Source organism: Heteronotia binoei, chromosome 21, assembly GCF_032191835.1.
Source record: "Heteronotia binoei isolate CCM8104 ecotype False Entrance Well chromosome 21, APGP_CSIRO_Hbin_v1, whole genome shotgun sequence".
Taxonomy (NCBI): Eukaryota; Metazoa; Chordata; class Lepidosauria; order Squamata; family Gekkonidae; genus Heteronotia; species Heteronotia binoei.
Genome location: NC_083243.1, coordinates 173,854,912 through 173,870,684, shown reverse-complemented (window position 1 = coordinate 173,870,684; position 15,773 = coordinate 173,854,912). Strand labels below are relative to the sequence as shown.

General features: G+C 45.7%; 1 protein-coding gene across 1 annotated transcript in view; it reads right to left on the bottom strand.

Annotated features, from left to right (window-relative positions):
• The window catches only part of OBSL1 (obscurin like cytoskeletal adaptor 1), an 88,536-nt gene that overhangs the window by 13,583 nt on the left and 59,180 nt on the right, over positions 1 to 15,773 (bottom strand). Inside the window, exons 14-19 of the mRNA XM_060261610.1 lie at positions 13,359 to 13,634; positions 10,676 to 10,951; positions 7,696 to 7,971; positions 3,491 to 3,766; positions 840 to 1,106; positions 279 to 548 (exon numbers count right to left, since the gene is read on the bottom strand). Of these exons, the coding sequence (XP_060117593.1) occupies positions 279 to 548; positions 840 to 1,106; positions 3,491 to 3,766; positions 7,696 to 7,971; positions 10,676 to 10,951; positions 13,359 to 13,634 (1,641 nt within the window). The remainder of the gene's footprint in view (positions 1 to 278; positions 549 to 839; positions 1,107 to 3,490; positions 3,767 to 7,695; positions 7,972 to 10,675; positions 10,952 to 13,358; positions 13,635 to 15,773) is intronic.

Sequence of the window (15,773 nt, the reverse complement as noted above, 5' to 3'; positions counted from 1 at the left end):
TAGTCAGATGACACAATTTTAATTTTCTTGGTGCAGAATACAGAATTGAAGTTGAGAGGAAACAGAACAGGCACCACCCTGCTTTTGACTCACTGTAAATTTGGGAGTCCCATCTTGTACTTGGTCTATGTGTCCGGCATTGTGGATGGTGAAGGCTCGCTGATGCCCATGTGGTTCTATTGATGGACGGCCGGAACAGGATGCCCTCCCCAGCTAGCAGAGATTCCCTTGACCTTTCCCAAAGCTATACGTCTGGTGTTACCTTGGCTCTTACTTACCTTGTACACTCAGCCTAGCTGTGCTCACCAGGCCTTCTGCACTGACAGTTACAGTGCCACTGTCGCTGAGCCGACACTGTCGTATTGTGAGGGTATGGCACAACCCATTTCTCGTTGTGGTAAACCGTTCACTGGATACCACCTCTTGGCCATTCAACTGCCACTTCGGGGCCACATTGTCAGGAGACATCACGACTTTGAAGGTAGCATCATCCCCCTCCAACACTGTTAAGTTGTGCAGCTCAGAAATGATCTCCACGAACCTGGGGACTGTGGAAGAAGTGCTGGGTCTGTATTGGACTCCTCATGCTTACCTCATGCACCTATTTGCACAATTTCCTGCCAGCCTTTGACCAGTAGCTTCTCACAGAACAGTTATAGATTTTATCTAGGCAGGGCCCCACAATGCTCACCTCCCCATGACGGTACTCTTCAGCTTTATGACAGAGCACAGATGTTACCTGCCCTATGGTGGATCTGCCACATCAGTGATGCATAGAGGAACCTGGAAATGGGTTACTGGAATCAGAGGACTGTAACTCTAAAGACATTAGGACTCACTCTGTACTGTGAGGACAGCCAGGGTGCGGTCATCCTTGGTCTCACAGGAGTACTCGCCAGCATCCTCGGGCCTCACATGGCTCAGGGTCAAAGAACGCTCTCGGCCCTCTGATCGAATCTCCCGGCGCTCATTTGGTTCCAGCTCTTGGCCATCCTTCAGCCACAATACATCACCCTTGGTTTTGCACAATTCACACCAAAACAGCACTGTGTCCCCCTGCAGCGCTGGTACATCTGAGAGACCCCGGACAAACTTCACCGGCAGTTCTGAAGAGGGCAAAGAACAGAGCAGCTGCAGAGAACAGGCAGAACAAACGCTAACCAACAGGAAAAGGGGGAGGAGGTGGTCGTCTGGAAACATGCATGAAGCCCTGATCACACTGTAAGTCGAAGCTTCTTAAGAATCCCAAGATCCGCAATTTCCTTTCTTTCTCAGTTTATAGCCTTCACAACAATAAAGAAAGATTTGAGGCTACCTTGGTAGGATTTGCTAAATCCTCAGAAACCAGCAGGCCTCAGATTCAGTGGCAGCTCACAGGAGCATACCTCCTGAGCCTTTCTGAGAGTTCTGCCTCCTCCTTCTGAGAGTTCCACCTCCTTGTCCATTGAATAGCACTGCAGCTGCATAACAATCCCTGGATGAGCTCCACCACCTACTTTTCTACCATATGACTTCTGGAAATCAGAAAGATCTGAAAAAAAAAGATTCCCTATAATCAGGAGGAAATAACTCGCACTCCTTTCTATTCCTCTTCAGTGTCCCATCCTGTTTGTTTTTGCCATCACGTCACAGCTGACTTATCGTGACTCCTTATGGGGTTTTCAAAGTAAGAGACTGAATAGCAACAACAAATTCCCATCCCAAATACTAGCCAAGGCAAACCTGCTTAGCTTCCAAGATCTGATGAGATTAGGCTAGTCTGGGCTATCCGGGTCAGGGCCTGTCCTTACAAACACATTAATGTCAATTCCCCAACCTGCTAAACAAATAACAAAATCGAATAAGCCTACAAATGCACAGTATGCATGCAGCTGTACAATTCAAGCTCAAGGAACTAATGTATATCTACTGTATATCTTGACTGCTGCGTGACTGAATTGTCCCAAGCTACACACCAAGTCAAAATGTCGGTTGCTGCATCATAAAACAAGACACTGTGAAAAGAGATTTTAACTTTCTTGCAGCTGGCGTAGACTGATTTCAAAGCGGGTGAAAAAACAAATGGGAGGTTTAAAAATCGGTTTCAGCAACTTTACAGCTCAAATCCAGATCTAGAGACCAAAAAAGGAAGAAATCCAAAGGGAGATCACCCCGTGAAAGACATCACTGTACTCAGCTAGAACTTGCTGTTGTTGTCATAAAAACTTGAAATGCTAGCTGGATCAGACGAAAGATCCATCTAGCACTGGAGGCCACTTCACAGGCAGACGTCTCTGGACATTATTCCCAAGGCATGAAGGTGATGGCAATTCCTTAGGATTCTATTGCCTTTATACATGGAGGACCCACTTAGCTGTTGTAGCTAATAACCCTTGACGGCTCCTATTCAGGCTACTTCTAAATCTGCCCAAAGGATTGCTCTTCTGCAGTGGAAACTGACAAAACCGCACCCTAAGTGCACATACATTTCTCTCCTACTGACTCCTCTCTACTCATCACTGCTTCTAGCTTTATTTTTATTTATTTAAAAAGTTCTCAAGCTGCTTTTCATAAGGTTCCAAAATGGCACACACAATAAAATAGCAGCAAAACAGCAGTAAAAAGATAAGATGCATTTATATCAATGACAGCAACACAAATAGCGGCAGTAAAATAACTGACCAGGAAATGAAACATAACAATTAATGGCCAACAGAAATAAACTGATTTCTGGGGCCACAACTGAAAAAGCCCTGCTATGTGTGGGGATCATTATAGTATTCCCATAGGTTGGGATTTAAAACAAGGCCTCTCTACCTGACTCTTAATATCAGGGAGGTTTGCATGGAAGTAAATGTTCCTTGAAATATCCAAAGCCCATGAAGTTAGGCCTTTATAAGCTAAAGTTGGCACCTTGAACTTGGCCTGGAAAATTATAGGTAGCCTAGGCAGCTCTTTCAATAACTGTATAACATGGCTTCACCAGCTAACACCTAGCCAAAATTTGGCTGCAGTATTTCACAACTGTTGAAGTTCCTGGTTATTACCGCATGTAAAGTACATTACAGTAGTTTAATCTACAGGACACAAGGGTACAATATCAGTGGCAAAATCTCAGCCAATAGAAACTCCAATTAGAAATTCTGCTGGAGCACTCCAGGCTACTACTGACGCATGGAAATCCAAGACCAAAATAGGTCCCAGGAGCAACCACAGGCTATGAACTTGGTATTTCAAGGACACCATCTCAGACAAAATTTCCCCTAAGACAGTCCAGTGAGTTTCACACCAAAACTATCATGCTGCAGGAAAAGGCTTCACTGTCACATAAGGCAGAAGTCACACCTGCAGGATTTTCTCTTCAACCCATCCTTTAAAGGTAAAGCCATCTCATTACATACAGAGCCTAATACTCATTTCAAGACAAGCCTCCACACTCACTACAGACTGCTAAAGTATATCCAATCTTATAATGGACTGCATCTCATGTTCCCCAACACAGACCTCTCACCTTTGACACTAAGCTCAAAACGCATCTGGTCATGATGGGAATGGCACAGGTACTCGCCAGCATCAGCCTTGCTCACATTGCTAAGCAGGAGACTGTGCACACGCCCTTCTCTGCGTAGCTGGCAGTGTTCTCCTGCCACCAAGGCACCTCGAGGGCCCTCCCAGGTTACCACAGCCAGCTCCTTGGAGACAATTGCCGAGAGCACTGCACTGCTCCCCTCCAGCACCAGTACCTTCTCTGGATGTTCTAGTTTCGGCACAAACAGTACCTGGGCCTCTGGCAGAAAGGAACAAAAGAGAAGAGGGTAATGAGATGCTAAGAAAGAAGGAAGAGGATCTCTTATCCGTGCCCTACATCATTCGTGCTGAAATCGTTTCCGTTTACTTCTCCTGTCCGCTCCCTTCAATTGTCACTTAGACATTACTACAAATTTCCCATGTAGCAACATGAGACATCCAAATCTGTATCAGCCCTGATACTTTGGTCTATGAGATTCCTCTCTGCTCCAATATGGAGAAACTCCAAGTACAATTTGGGGACCAGATAGCTCACAGACATTGGGCTATACTCTGACTAAATATATGCTGCTCCCCTCATGGCACCAATATGCTCCACCTGTTTTTCTAGACTCCTCATCTTTTCCTTGCAGTCCTTTTCATAGGTTTCACAGCCACCTGATCCACAATCAGAAGAGTGTCACCCTCAGTGCAGTCCCTTAAAAGGTGGGCGATGAGGACAAGGTTGATGCCAAAACCTTCTTCTGCTGCACTACCTGTTGATTCATGCAACAGGATAAGGTGATCAGGTCACCACCATGGATTGGTGTGCATGAATCACATTTCTGAATGCTCCCCTACAGAAAACAAAAAAAATATTGTAAAAAGCTGGTACAGCTTTCACCAGTATTTTTCTAGTTCTTTGACCTGGTTAATGTGCATGTGGAGAACATAAGAACATAAGAACATAAGAGAAGCCATGTTGGATCAGGCCAACGGCCCATCAAGTCCAACACTCTGTGTCACACAGTGGCAAAAAATGTTATATACACACATACACTGTGGCTAATAGCCACTGATGGACCTGTGCTCCATACACTGTGGCTAATAGCCACTGATGGACCTGTGCTCCATATTTTTATCTAAACCCCTCTTGAAGGTGGCTATATTTGTGGCCGCCACCACCTCCTGTGGCAGTGAATTCCACATGTTAATCACCCTTTGAGTGAAGAAGTACTTCCTTTTATCCGTCTTAACCTGTCTGCTCAGCAATTTCATCGAATGCCCACGAGTTCTTGTATTGTGAGAAAGGGAGAAAAGTACTTCTTTCTCTACTTTCTCCATTCCATGCATTATCTTGTAAACCTCTATCATGTCACCCCGCAGTCGACGTTTCTCCAAGCTAAAGAGTCCCAAGCGTTTCAACCTTTCTTCATAGGGAAAGTGCTCCAGCCCTTTAATCATTCTAGTTGCCCTTCTCTGCACCTTCTCTAAAGCTATAATATCCTTTTTGAGGTGCGGCGACCAGAACTGCACACAGTACTCCAAATGAGACCGCACCATCGATTTATACAGGGGCATTATGATACTGGCTGATTTGTTTTCAATTCCCTTCCTAATAATTCCCAGCATGGCATTGGCCTTTTTTATTGCAAACGCACACTGTCTTGACACTTTCAGTGAGTAATCTATCATGACCCCAAGATCTCTCTCTTGATCAGTCTCTGCCAGTTCACACCCCATCAACTTGTATTTGTAGCTGGGATTCTTAGCCCCAATGTGCATTACTTTGCACTTGGCCACATTGAACCGCATCTGCCACGTTGACGCCCACTCACCCAGCCTCAACAGATCCCTTTGGAGTTCCTCACAATCCTCTCTGGTTCTCACCACCCTGAACAATTTAGTGTCATCCGCAAACTTGGCCACTTCACTGCTCACTCCGAACTCTAAATCATTTATGAACAAGTTAAAAAGCATGGGACCCAGTACCGAGCCCTGCGGCACCCCACTGCTTACCGTCCTCCACTGCGAAGACTGCCCATTTATACTCACTCTCTGCTTCCTATTACTCAGCCAGTTTTTGATCCACAAGAGGACCTGTCCTTTTACTCCATGATTCTCAAGCTTTCTAAGGAGCCTTTGATGAGGAACTTTATCAAAAGCTTTCTGGAAGTCAAGGTAAACAACATCTATCGGGTCTCCTTTGTCCACATGTTTGTTCACCCCCTCAAAGAAATGCAACAGGTTAGAGAAGGGTGATCCTGAAGATATAATATACTTGGACTTTCAAAAGGCTTTTAACAAGGCACCTCACCAAAGACTCCTGAGCAAGCTTAGAGTCATGGGATAAGAGCCTGGTCGTTTAAATTTTTTAATTTATTTTATTCAATTTTTAGCCTGCCCTTTCCATAGAACAGGCTCAGGGTGGGTTACATCATAAAAGACAATCAAAAGTTAAAAAACCCAATTAAAATGTATAGGAGCTAAAATTACAGAATGACAGGAGAAACTAAAATGGCAAATTCTGCCTCACAAACATGGCCTATTGTCCAGGTCTAGCAGGTCCTACAGCACTGCGATGGAATGAAAGGTGGGGATTATGGATTAAAAATTGATTAAACAGGCAATAGAGAGTGGGAAGCATAATTGGACAGTTCTTGCGGTGGAGGGATGTGAGCAGCAGATTCTCACAAGAATCAATGCTATTTAATTCAATCATAAATGATTTGAATGGGGTGCACAGTATAGTGGTCAAGTTTATAGAAGATACCAAAGTATTCACAATGGTGAAAAACAAGGTGAATTGTAAAGATCTATTAAAACTGGGTGAGTGGGCCACAACATGGTCAATTAAGTTCGGTGTAAGTGTAAAGCGATATAAACTGGAAAAAAATAACAACTTTAAATATAGACTGATGAGTTTCATACTGACTGAGACCAAGATTGAAAAAGAGCATGTGGTTATAGCGGATAGCTCAATTAAAATGCTGACTCAATGTGCAGCAGTGCTGAAAATGGCAAGTTCCAAGCTGGGATTGTTAGGAAAGGGATTGAAAATAAAATGTCAGATACTGTAATGCCCTTTTATAGATCATTTGTGCAGCCATATTTGGGATATTTGAGCAGTTCTTGACATCATATTGCAGAGCTGGAAAAGGACATTGCAGAGCTGGAAAGAGCACAGAAGAGGGCAACCAAGATTATTAAAGCCAGTTGGCGCACCTTTCATATAAGGAAAAGCTGAAGAACCTGGGACTTTTCAGTTTTAAAAACAGACAACTAAAGGAGGCCAAGATAGAGGTTTATAAAGTTATACAAAGGGCAGAGAAAGCAGACTGAGGGCGACTGAGGAGAGCCAGTTTGGTGTAGTGGTTAAGTGCGTGGACTCTTATCTGGGAGAACTGGGTTTGATTCCCCACTCCTCCACTTGCACCTGCTAGCATGGCCTTGGGTCAGCCATAGCTCTGGCAGAGGTTGTCCTTGAAAGGGCAGCTGCTGTGAGAGCCCTCTCCAGCCCCACCCACCTCACAGGGTGTCTGTTGTGGGGGAGGAAGGGAAAGGAGATTGTGAGCCGCTCTGAGACTCTTCGGAGTGGAGGGCAGGATATAAATCCAATATCTTCTTCTTCATCTTCTTCTTCTTTTCCCCCTGTCCCATAATACTAGAACTAGATGGCACCCAGTACAGTTGATGGGTAATAAGTACAGGACAGACAAAAGGAAATACTTCTTCATTCAATGAGTAATTAAATTGTGGAATTCATTGGCAGTGGAGGTACTGATGGCCATGAGCATATGGCTAAAGGGGGCGAGGCATTCATGGAAGAGAGGTCCATCAATGGCTACTACCCGTGATGACTAAATGGAACCACCATATTCTAAATCAATAAATCTCTGAATTCCAGTTCTAGGAGGCAACATCATGGGAAGGCCTTGGCCTCTATGGTCTGTTTTCTGGCCTGGCAGGGTAATTGGTTGGCCACTGTGTGAGAGAGGTTGCTGGACTAGATGGACCACGGGTCTGACCCAGCAGGCTCTACTTATGTTCTTATCAGAGCAGGTTGGGTCAGAACCATTGTCTCTGATGTGCTGGTGTTTTATTTGAGGGATTCTGCTATCCTGTTTTGCCAGCCAGTATGTGGAATTGGCCTGGAATGACATGCCTGGCTTGGGACGCTGAGCATGGGGGCTGATGAACTCATCTTACCTCGCACGCACACTGTGAAATGCACTTCATCATCTCCAGTATCACAGCTGAAGATGCCACTGTCGCCTGGCTCAGCTTGCCTGATGGTGAGGCTGCGCACCAATCCGTTATTACTAATTATTACTTGTGGTCCAGGATAAATTGGGCGCATGTTCTTCAGCCAATGGACCTGAGACTTCTCTTGTGAGAGCCGGGCCACCAGCGTCACGTTCTCTCCTTCCTGTACTTCTAAAGGCACCTGGGCATCATTTTTATTCACAATGCGCACAGGGGGTGCTGAAAGAAAAGAGAGCCCTGTCACATTGGCAGGGTGTTTTGGATAATCTCTTCAACCAGGTCCAGTCCTTGCATAAGGCTGGGTGCAGGAGGCAGCAGATTCTGGAGTACCATTAAAGGGAAGCAAATTTTCTTGTAAAAGCTATTTTTAAAAAGGCATTATTTAAATTATAGCCATGACAAAGAGATATCCTCCTCAAACAATTATTTGGCGGTGTCATTTAGGGACAGACTAAATTTGCCTGGTACAAATTTAGCACCTCCACATGTAATTTTGTGCAATTAATTATTAACATTTTATACACAGACGTTTGGTGCAGTAAGAAGAGATCCCAGTCACGCAGCCAAGCCCTTCAAGAGCAAATTATTATCATTATCGTTCTACTTTTATAATCAGAGGGAGGGGCGGAAGAGGTGCCGCATGGATTTTCAGTCTCAAGCACTGAAATATCTGGGCTCATCTCTTCACATAAGCACGGAATGTTATGGTGATGCAGCATTCAATAGACAAAGAATCTCAGCTTTAGTTTACAATAAATAAATTGTTTGCAGGATTTATTTATTTCTCTTGATGGCGAGAAAGATAGGCTTGAAAGTATGTGGACGATTAGGGTTTCCGGGTCCTCCTTGGCCACCAGCAGGGGATGGGGGCGGGGGGGAGGTTAGGATGGCTGGATCCAGGTTGGGAAACTCCTGGAGATTTGGGGATGGAGCCTGAAGAGGACAGGGACCTCAGTGGCGTACAATGCCATAGATAGGGTTGTCAATCCCCAGGTGGGGGCAGGGAATCCCCCGGTTTGGAGGCCCTCCCCCTGCTTCAGGGTCATCAGAAAGCGGAGGGAGGGGAGGGAAATGTCTGCTGGGAACTCTGTTATTCCCTATGGAGATTTATTCCCATAGAAAATCATGGAGAATTGATCTGCGGGTATCTGGGGCTCTAGGGGGGGCTGTTTTGGGGGGTAGAGGCACCAAATTTTCAGTATAGCATCTAGTGCCTCTCCCCCAAATACCCCCCAAGTTTCAAAAAGATTGAACCAAGGAGTCCAATTCTATGAGCCCCAAAAGAAGGTGCCCCTATTCTTCATTATTTCCTATGGAAGGAAGGAATTGAAAAGGTGTACCGTCCCTTTAAATGTGAGGGCCAGAACTCCCTTTGGAGTTCAATTATGCTTGTCACAGCCTTGATCTTGGCTCCACCCCTAATGTCTCCTGGCTCCACCCCCAAAGTCTCCTGGCTCCACCCCCAAAGTCCCCAGATATTTCTTGAATTGGACTTGGCAACCCTAGCCATAGAGTCCATCTTTTAAAGCATCCATTTTCTCCAGGGTACTTGATTTCTGTAGTCTGGAGATGAGCTGTAATTCCAGGGAGATCCCCAGGCCCCAGCTGAAAACTGGCATCCCTATTATGGCAGGTAAATTATAATCTGGAGCAGGGTTGGGTACGACTCAGTGGTCAGTGGGGAGGTCTTCCTAATTGTGCAGAATTGCTATTTGTCCTCCTTCTAGCTTGCAGGAACAAAACAAGCTGTGCAAAACATGACGCAAATATAATCAGATCCCTTCAATTTGCTCAATAAACACAGATTGCAAAATTCTGCCGCACTTGGTGAAAATCTGCATCACCCTGAAAAACGCTTATTTTTGTGTTTGTTTATTGAAAGCCGTGTAGGGGGTTATGCTGTAAAGGAGTCACTACACATTACAGGTTAGCATACATCAGACGAGGAAACGAGTGATCGAGGGCGGTGCTTAACCATTCCAGTTGCAGGGGGGTGTGAGTGAGGTGGGGGGGGGGGGGATGAATCCAAATGTTTGTCCCAAGAAGGGATTCCTAGCCATGTTAGAAGTATGTGCAGCTGTCCCAGCATCTTACATTCAGCCTTTGGTTTCTTCCTCTTCTCCCCAAAAAGGCACAATGACCAGTCCCTGATGCTGGAAAGAGCACTGCTAAAGCCTGCTGGCACCCCACCTTGTTGGCAGAGACTCCTAGGATCTGTCTCTGCCTCTCTTCGAGGCACCTGTCCTGCTGGGCCAGGCCCTGCCAGCTCCTTCCTGCGCACTATTTTCAGTCACGAAGGTCTTCCTCTTCCTTTCAGTGAGGGCAGCGCTTGTTGGCAGAAAGCGGCAGAATAGTGGCGTCTCCGACGCAGCCAGTGCTAAACTTAATTCTCACACTGGCTGAATGGGAGCCAGAGAAGCAGCTTGATCGCTTCACTCCTTGTGTGACCCGGCCCTCCGGGCCTAGAGACAGGGACAAAGCTCCAGCTTCCCGTAATAAACGCCTAAATGCGGCCAACGAACATTGGAGCCAACATTTTCTGCAGAAGGATCCTTTACTTTTACCTACAACTTTGATTTACTGTTATGCATGTTATGATAAAATGTATTTAGCATTTTATGCGTCATGGGAATTTTACACCCTTCATCTCAGTAACTTTTACTAAATGGGCTTTACCTATTTCCATAGGCCAGGCAGGGAGCTGAGGATGAGAATGGCTTGCCAGAGGCCACTTCGTGAGTTCACGTCTAAGCAGATGCTTGAATCGGGAAAGGTCTTGTCTTCCATTCTTAGCCGTTTATGCGACCACAACTTTTCAGCTAAAGATGGAGTGAGCTAAGCAGTATTTCTGACAAGTCTCACTGTCTGGTCTACTCTTCATGTTAAACTTAGCCTGCCAGTTTGCTCTCTGAGTAGGTCTCACCTGCAACTTCCACTGTGGACACCATCCGGTCAGTGCCTGCATCACAGACGTAGGAACCTGAGTCTTCTGGTTTGGTTCCAACAATGGTGAGTTGCCGGTATGTTCCATGAGCTTCGATATGAAGACGTCTGCTGGGTACAAGCTCCTCTCCATTCCGCATCCAGTGTACAGCAGCGCTAGGCAAAGACACTTGGCAAGCCAACACCAGAGCATCTCCAGCTGTCAAGGAGTGGTATTCTGGCACCCCTGTATTTCCCACAATGGAGATGGGGGGCTCTTAAGACACACGGAGAAAAAGAGAGAGACGTCATAATGCAAGGCAGGGACAGGGCTAAAGCAGGGCACCCACAACCACTGTCAGATACTCACAAAACCCTGAATGCTGAACACAAAATGGCCCAGGCATGCAGATGGACTAGGCAATGCCAAGGAACGCCTACAAAAACAGGCGGCCGCAGGATAATGTTGTTCTTTTGCCCTAACAAGCAAAAAGCCAGACCCATCATGCTTCATGAGGCTCCATGGGTAGGGGGAGAAACTCTTTAAATGGGCATGTCCCATAAAGCACAACAGTAGCACAGATCTTGCTTCAGAGGAAACGTGAGCTGCTCTACAAAGCCAAGGGCAATTTACTCTGGAGCAGCAAGCATCAGATTGCTTAGAGATGGATTAGTATACTCAGGTGCTCTCACTGCCTGTCATTCACTGGCTTGTGGGATCCATCACTCGACACCTCCTTATAACAAGCCAGATCACTGATTTGTCTAGCTCAGATCACTGGTCCTATCAGCAGTGCCTCGCCAAGGTCTCAAATTGAGGGAAGTATTTTCCAACACCTGCACCAGAAATTTTTCTCACTGCAGATGCCAATGACTGAACGTGAGTCCATCTGCATGCAAAGCTGCTGGGGGACTCTACTACTGGGCCACTGTCCTTTAAAAAGTTTTAGAGTTGCCAGGTCAATGGTGGTTTTCAATCCAGGCTCTTGATCACAGAACGCCCTGGGCTTTAAGAGAAGAAGAAGAAGAAGATATTGGATTTATATCCCGCCCTCCACTCCGAAGAGTCTCAGAGCGGCTCACAATCTCCTTTACCTTCCTCCCCCACAACAGACACCCTGTGAGGTGGGTGGGGCTGGAGAGGGCTCTCACAGCAGCTGCCCTTTCAAGGACAACCTCTGCCAGGGCTATGGCTGACCCAAGGCCATTTCAGCAGGTGCAAGTGGAGGAGTAGGGAATCAAACCCAGTTCTCCCAGATAAGAGTCCACACTCTTAACCACTACACCAAACTGGCTCTCTTCCTCCCCAACAGACACCCAGTGAGGTGGGTGGGGCTGAGAAGGTTCTCACAGCAGCTGCCCTTTCAAGGACAACCTCTGCCAGAGCTATGGCTGACCCAAGGCCATGCTAGCAGGTGCTAGTGGAGGAGTGGGGAATCAAACCTGGTTCTCCCAGATAAGAGTCCGTGCACTTAACCACTACACCAAACTGGCTGAACCTGAAGCAGATTGGAAGGCAAATGTATTTATTTTATTTTTATCCTGCCCTCCTTCGAAGTTGCTCAGGGCAGCAACATAGGTTTTCTATTCCCTGCCCCCAACTTTGTCTTCACGACTACCTCTGAGAGGCCCAAGTCATCCAGTGAACTTCACAGCAAAGAGGGAGATTTGAACCAGCTTTCCCTGGCTCTGATCAAGTTGTCCTGTGCCTCTTTTGTAAGTGGGCAGCTTTTTCAGGTCCCACCATTACATACAACCTGTCAGGGGCTTCCCTCCACTCCACAAAAACCTTGTGCTTTTCTGCCACAACTACTATGCCACAAGTTCCACATGGGCTATGCCAGTTGTTGAGTATGTTGTTGAGAATGGTCCCATGTCCAAAAAAAGCAGATTTTTTTTTTAGAAAAAAGAAATTAGCAGTTCTTTTATTTTCATAATTAGTGCCAGTAGCTAAATTTGGGTTTTCTTGGTGCAGAATTTTGAATATAAACATGCAAAGCCCTTGCTATAAATAGAAACACTAGTAGAAACAAGATATAGTTCAGCCTATCACTCCAGATGATGAAAGGTTAATTGTTTCAAAGACCCAAATTATATTCTCCTGTTAAAGATAAATATTATCCGGTGTTACAATACTGGCATTCCAGATAGATGCTGGATGTAGAATTCTGGGAAGTCCAAGTGGGTCCTTATTGGCAATAGGGTTGATGATAAATTAAATCCCACTGGCAAAAAGGAACCTAGATAAGAAAGGAATTTATTGGCTATGAAAATTTGGTGCTCTCCTTTAGAAATGTTATTAGGATTCCTCCAAGATTCTGTTCAACTGAGACATGTACAACAGGTCATCAACATGATAATAGCAGCCGGAATTATAGTTGCCAGAAATAGGAAATAAAGGTAAAATTCTTCTGTTGGAGACTGGTTTTATATAACACAGTATGCAATGATTGTGAGTTAGTTGACCTTTTACAAATGTATGTGGGAGGACATATTCATATCAAATTCTTTTCCCCCCCATGCAGAATTTAGATTACTAGAATAGTACTGAAGCAATCCGTAAACTGAAACATTATGCTCTTTCTGTGTTAGGAACTGTATTTTTAAATACTAAAAACTGGTATTATTTTAAAAGGAAATAGCTGATCTTTCCTCCTCCTTCTCCCACCAGGCCCAGGCCTTACCCTCTACTTTGACGTAGAAAATGAGGCTGTCGTCACCACTGTCACACAGATACTCCCCTGCATCACAGCGTTCTGCTCCCAGGATCACCAGCGAATGGTGTGCCCCATCCTGCTCCAATCGCACACGGTCTGTGTCCTGCAGTTTCTCCCCATCCTTGTACCACTTCACCTCCCCTTTAGGGCAAGACAATGTCACCGAGAGTACCAGATCCTCTGAAGCCAAGCAGCGGTGATGAGTTTGCAACTCATCACGCCCCACTATCCGTACCGGGGGGTCTGCCAGAAGAAACAGGGAATGCAGTTAATCCGCTTCTGCTCTGGTAATTATTTTCATATTTTAAATGTATGACCTTTATCATCTTTATCTTCACAACACCACTTCCTTGTTTTACATAACTTAAGTGTCATTTTGGTTTACTGGCCATGAAGCGAATGAGTTCACTCTAGGCAACATGACTTCATGGAATTAATCATTCCTATACAATTCTGAAAAACCCCAGCTGGCTCAGCGTGCATGATATGACATATGACCTGGGGATAACATGCTGATTGGACAGTCTAGGATCAGTCTGATTGCCCCCCCCCCCCAAATAAGCATAAGTAAGGCTCACTTACAACGGTGTCACAAAGCAAAAGAACCATTCAGGATCCTGAACAAAGCAAGGAATATCACAATGCCCTTTCTTTTGCATTAACATATTGCTTTGCACCGTCATCAGTTTGGTGTTTTAAGCCAACCGGCGCACAGAATGTTCAAGAAGGTTATGACCAACTGAAATCAATTGCATATAGCAACTTCACTACATATGAGACACAGGACATTTTCACGCATACAGCTTTCAGCCTCTCTCCCACTATTAATGTAAGCTCTGATCACTGTTATGTAAAACATATCACGATCACTCAGGGGCTGTAGCTCACTAGTAGAGAGCATGCTTTGCTTTCCCATCCCTGTCATCTCCATCTAAATCAGACAGCAGAGATTAGGGCCTGAAGTCCTGGACAAGTCTTGCAGGCTTTTAGGCAAAATCGAAGACCGAGATACACAATCTTTGAGTTTATTTATTTATTTAGAAGAAGAAGAAGAAGAAGAAGAAGAAGAAGAAGAAGAAGAAGAAGAAGAAGAAGAAGATGATGATGATGATGATATTGGATTTATATCCCGCCCTCCACTCCGAAGAGTCTCAGAGCGGCTCACAATCTCCTTTACCTTCCTCCCCCACAACAGACACCCTGTGAGGTGGGTGGGGCTGGAGAGGGCTCTCACAGCAGCTGCCCTTTCAAGGACAGAGGCTCAGAGCGGCCTACAATCTTCTTTACCTTCCTCCCCCACAACAGACACCCTGTGAGGTGGGTGGGGCTGGAGAGGGCTCTCACAGCAGCTGCCCTTTCAAGGACAACCTCTGCCAGAGCTATGGCTGACCCAAGGCCATTCCAGCAGGTGCAGGTGGAAAAGTGGGGAATCAAACCCGGTTCTCCCAGATAAGAGTCCGCACACTTAACCACTACACCAAACTGGCTCTCCTTTTGCAGATTTATAGGCTGCCCTTTCCCATAGTGGGCTCAGGGCGGCTTCCAACATAATAAAACAATCAAAACAGTATAAAACAATTAAAACAGTTAAAATAATAATTTAAAATTAAAGCGATTAAGCCACCGCTCACATTAAGGTGGCATGGATGGTGTGGACAGATCAGTGCAATCCAGGCCCACCACAAGGACTGCCGGTCTGACACATGCTTGCCAGTCCCTTGCCGAGGAGTCAGTTCCCAGGCACACGAGGCCTGGTTCAGAATTGGATTAGTACTGTGGCACACAGAGGGTGCACCATTTTCTCTACCTGAAATGGCCAAGAGAGAGTACCATTTCAGTGGGGAAACTTTCATGTACTCCATCATGGAGCTAATAGTGCCCTTCCGGTTCAGGCTGGGGAAATGGTGCAGGGAGGGTAAGGCTGAGGCCACTTCTCCTTGAGTCTTGAATTCTACTTCTTTGAATTTATTTCCCATTAGAGAAACCTGCAAGTGTACACTGTAGGGTTGCCAATCTCCAGGTGTGGCCTGAAGTTCTTCTGAAACTACAACTGATTTCCAGACTAGATATCAGTTCCCCTGCAGAAAATGGCTGCTTCGGAGGTGGACCCTATGGCTTTATACCCTGCTGAGATCCCTCTCTTTCCCAAATCTTGCCTTGCTTAGGCTCCACCCCCAAACCTTGAGCAGTTTCCCAACCCAAAGTTGGCAACCCTAGTGGGAATGAGGAGCTGGGGGGGGGAGAGATGTGTGTAGTTAGGTTCTCTGAGATACCTAGACCAATTGCATGATGGTTCATAAAGTTAAAAGGAACATGAACAAACGTTCCAACCAGGTAGGCTTAACATTCACATTACAAAACTGACTGCTTGAAGCATTTGTG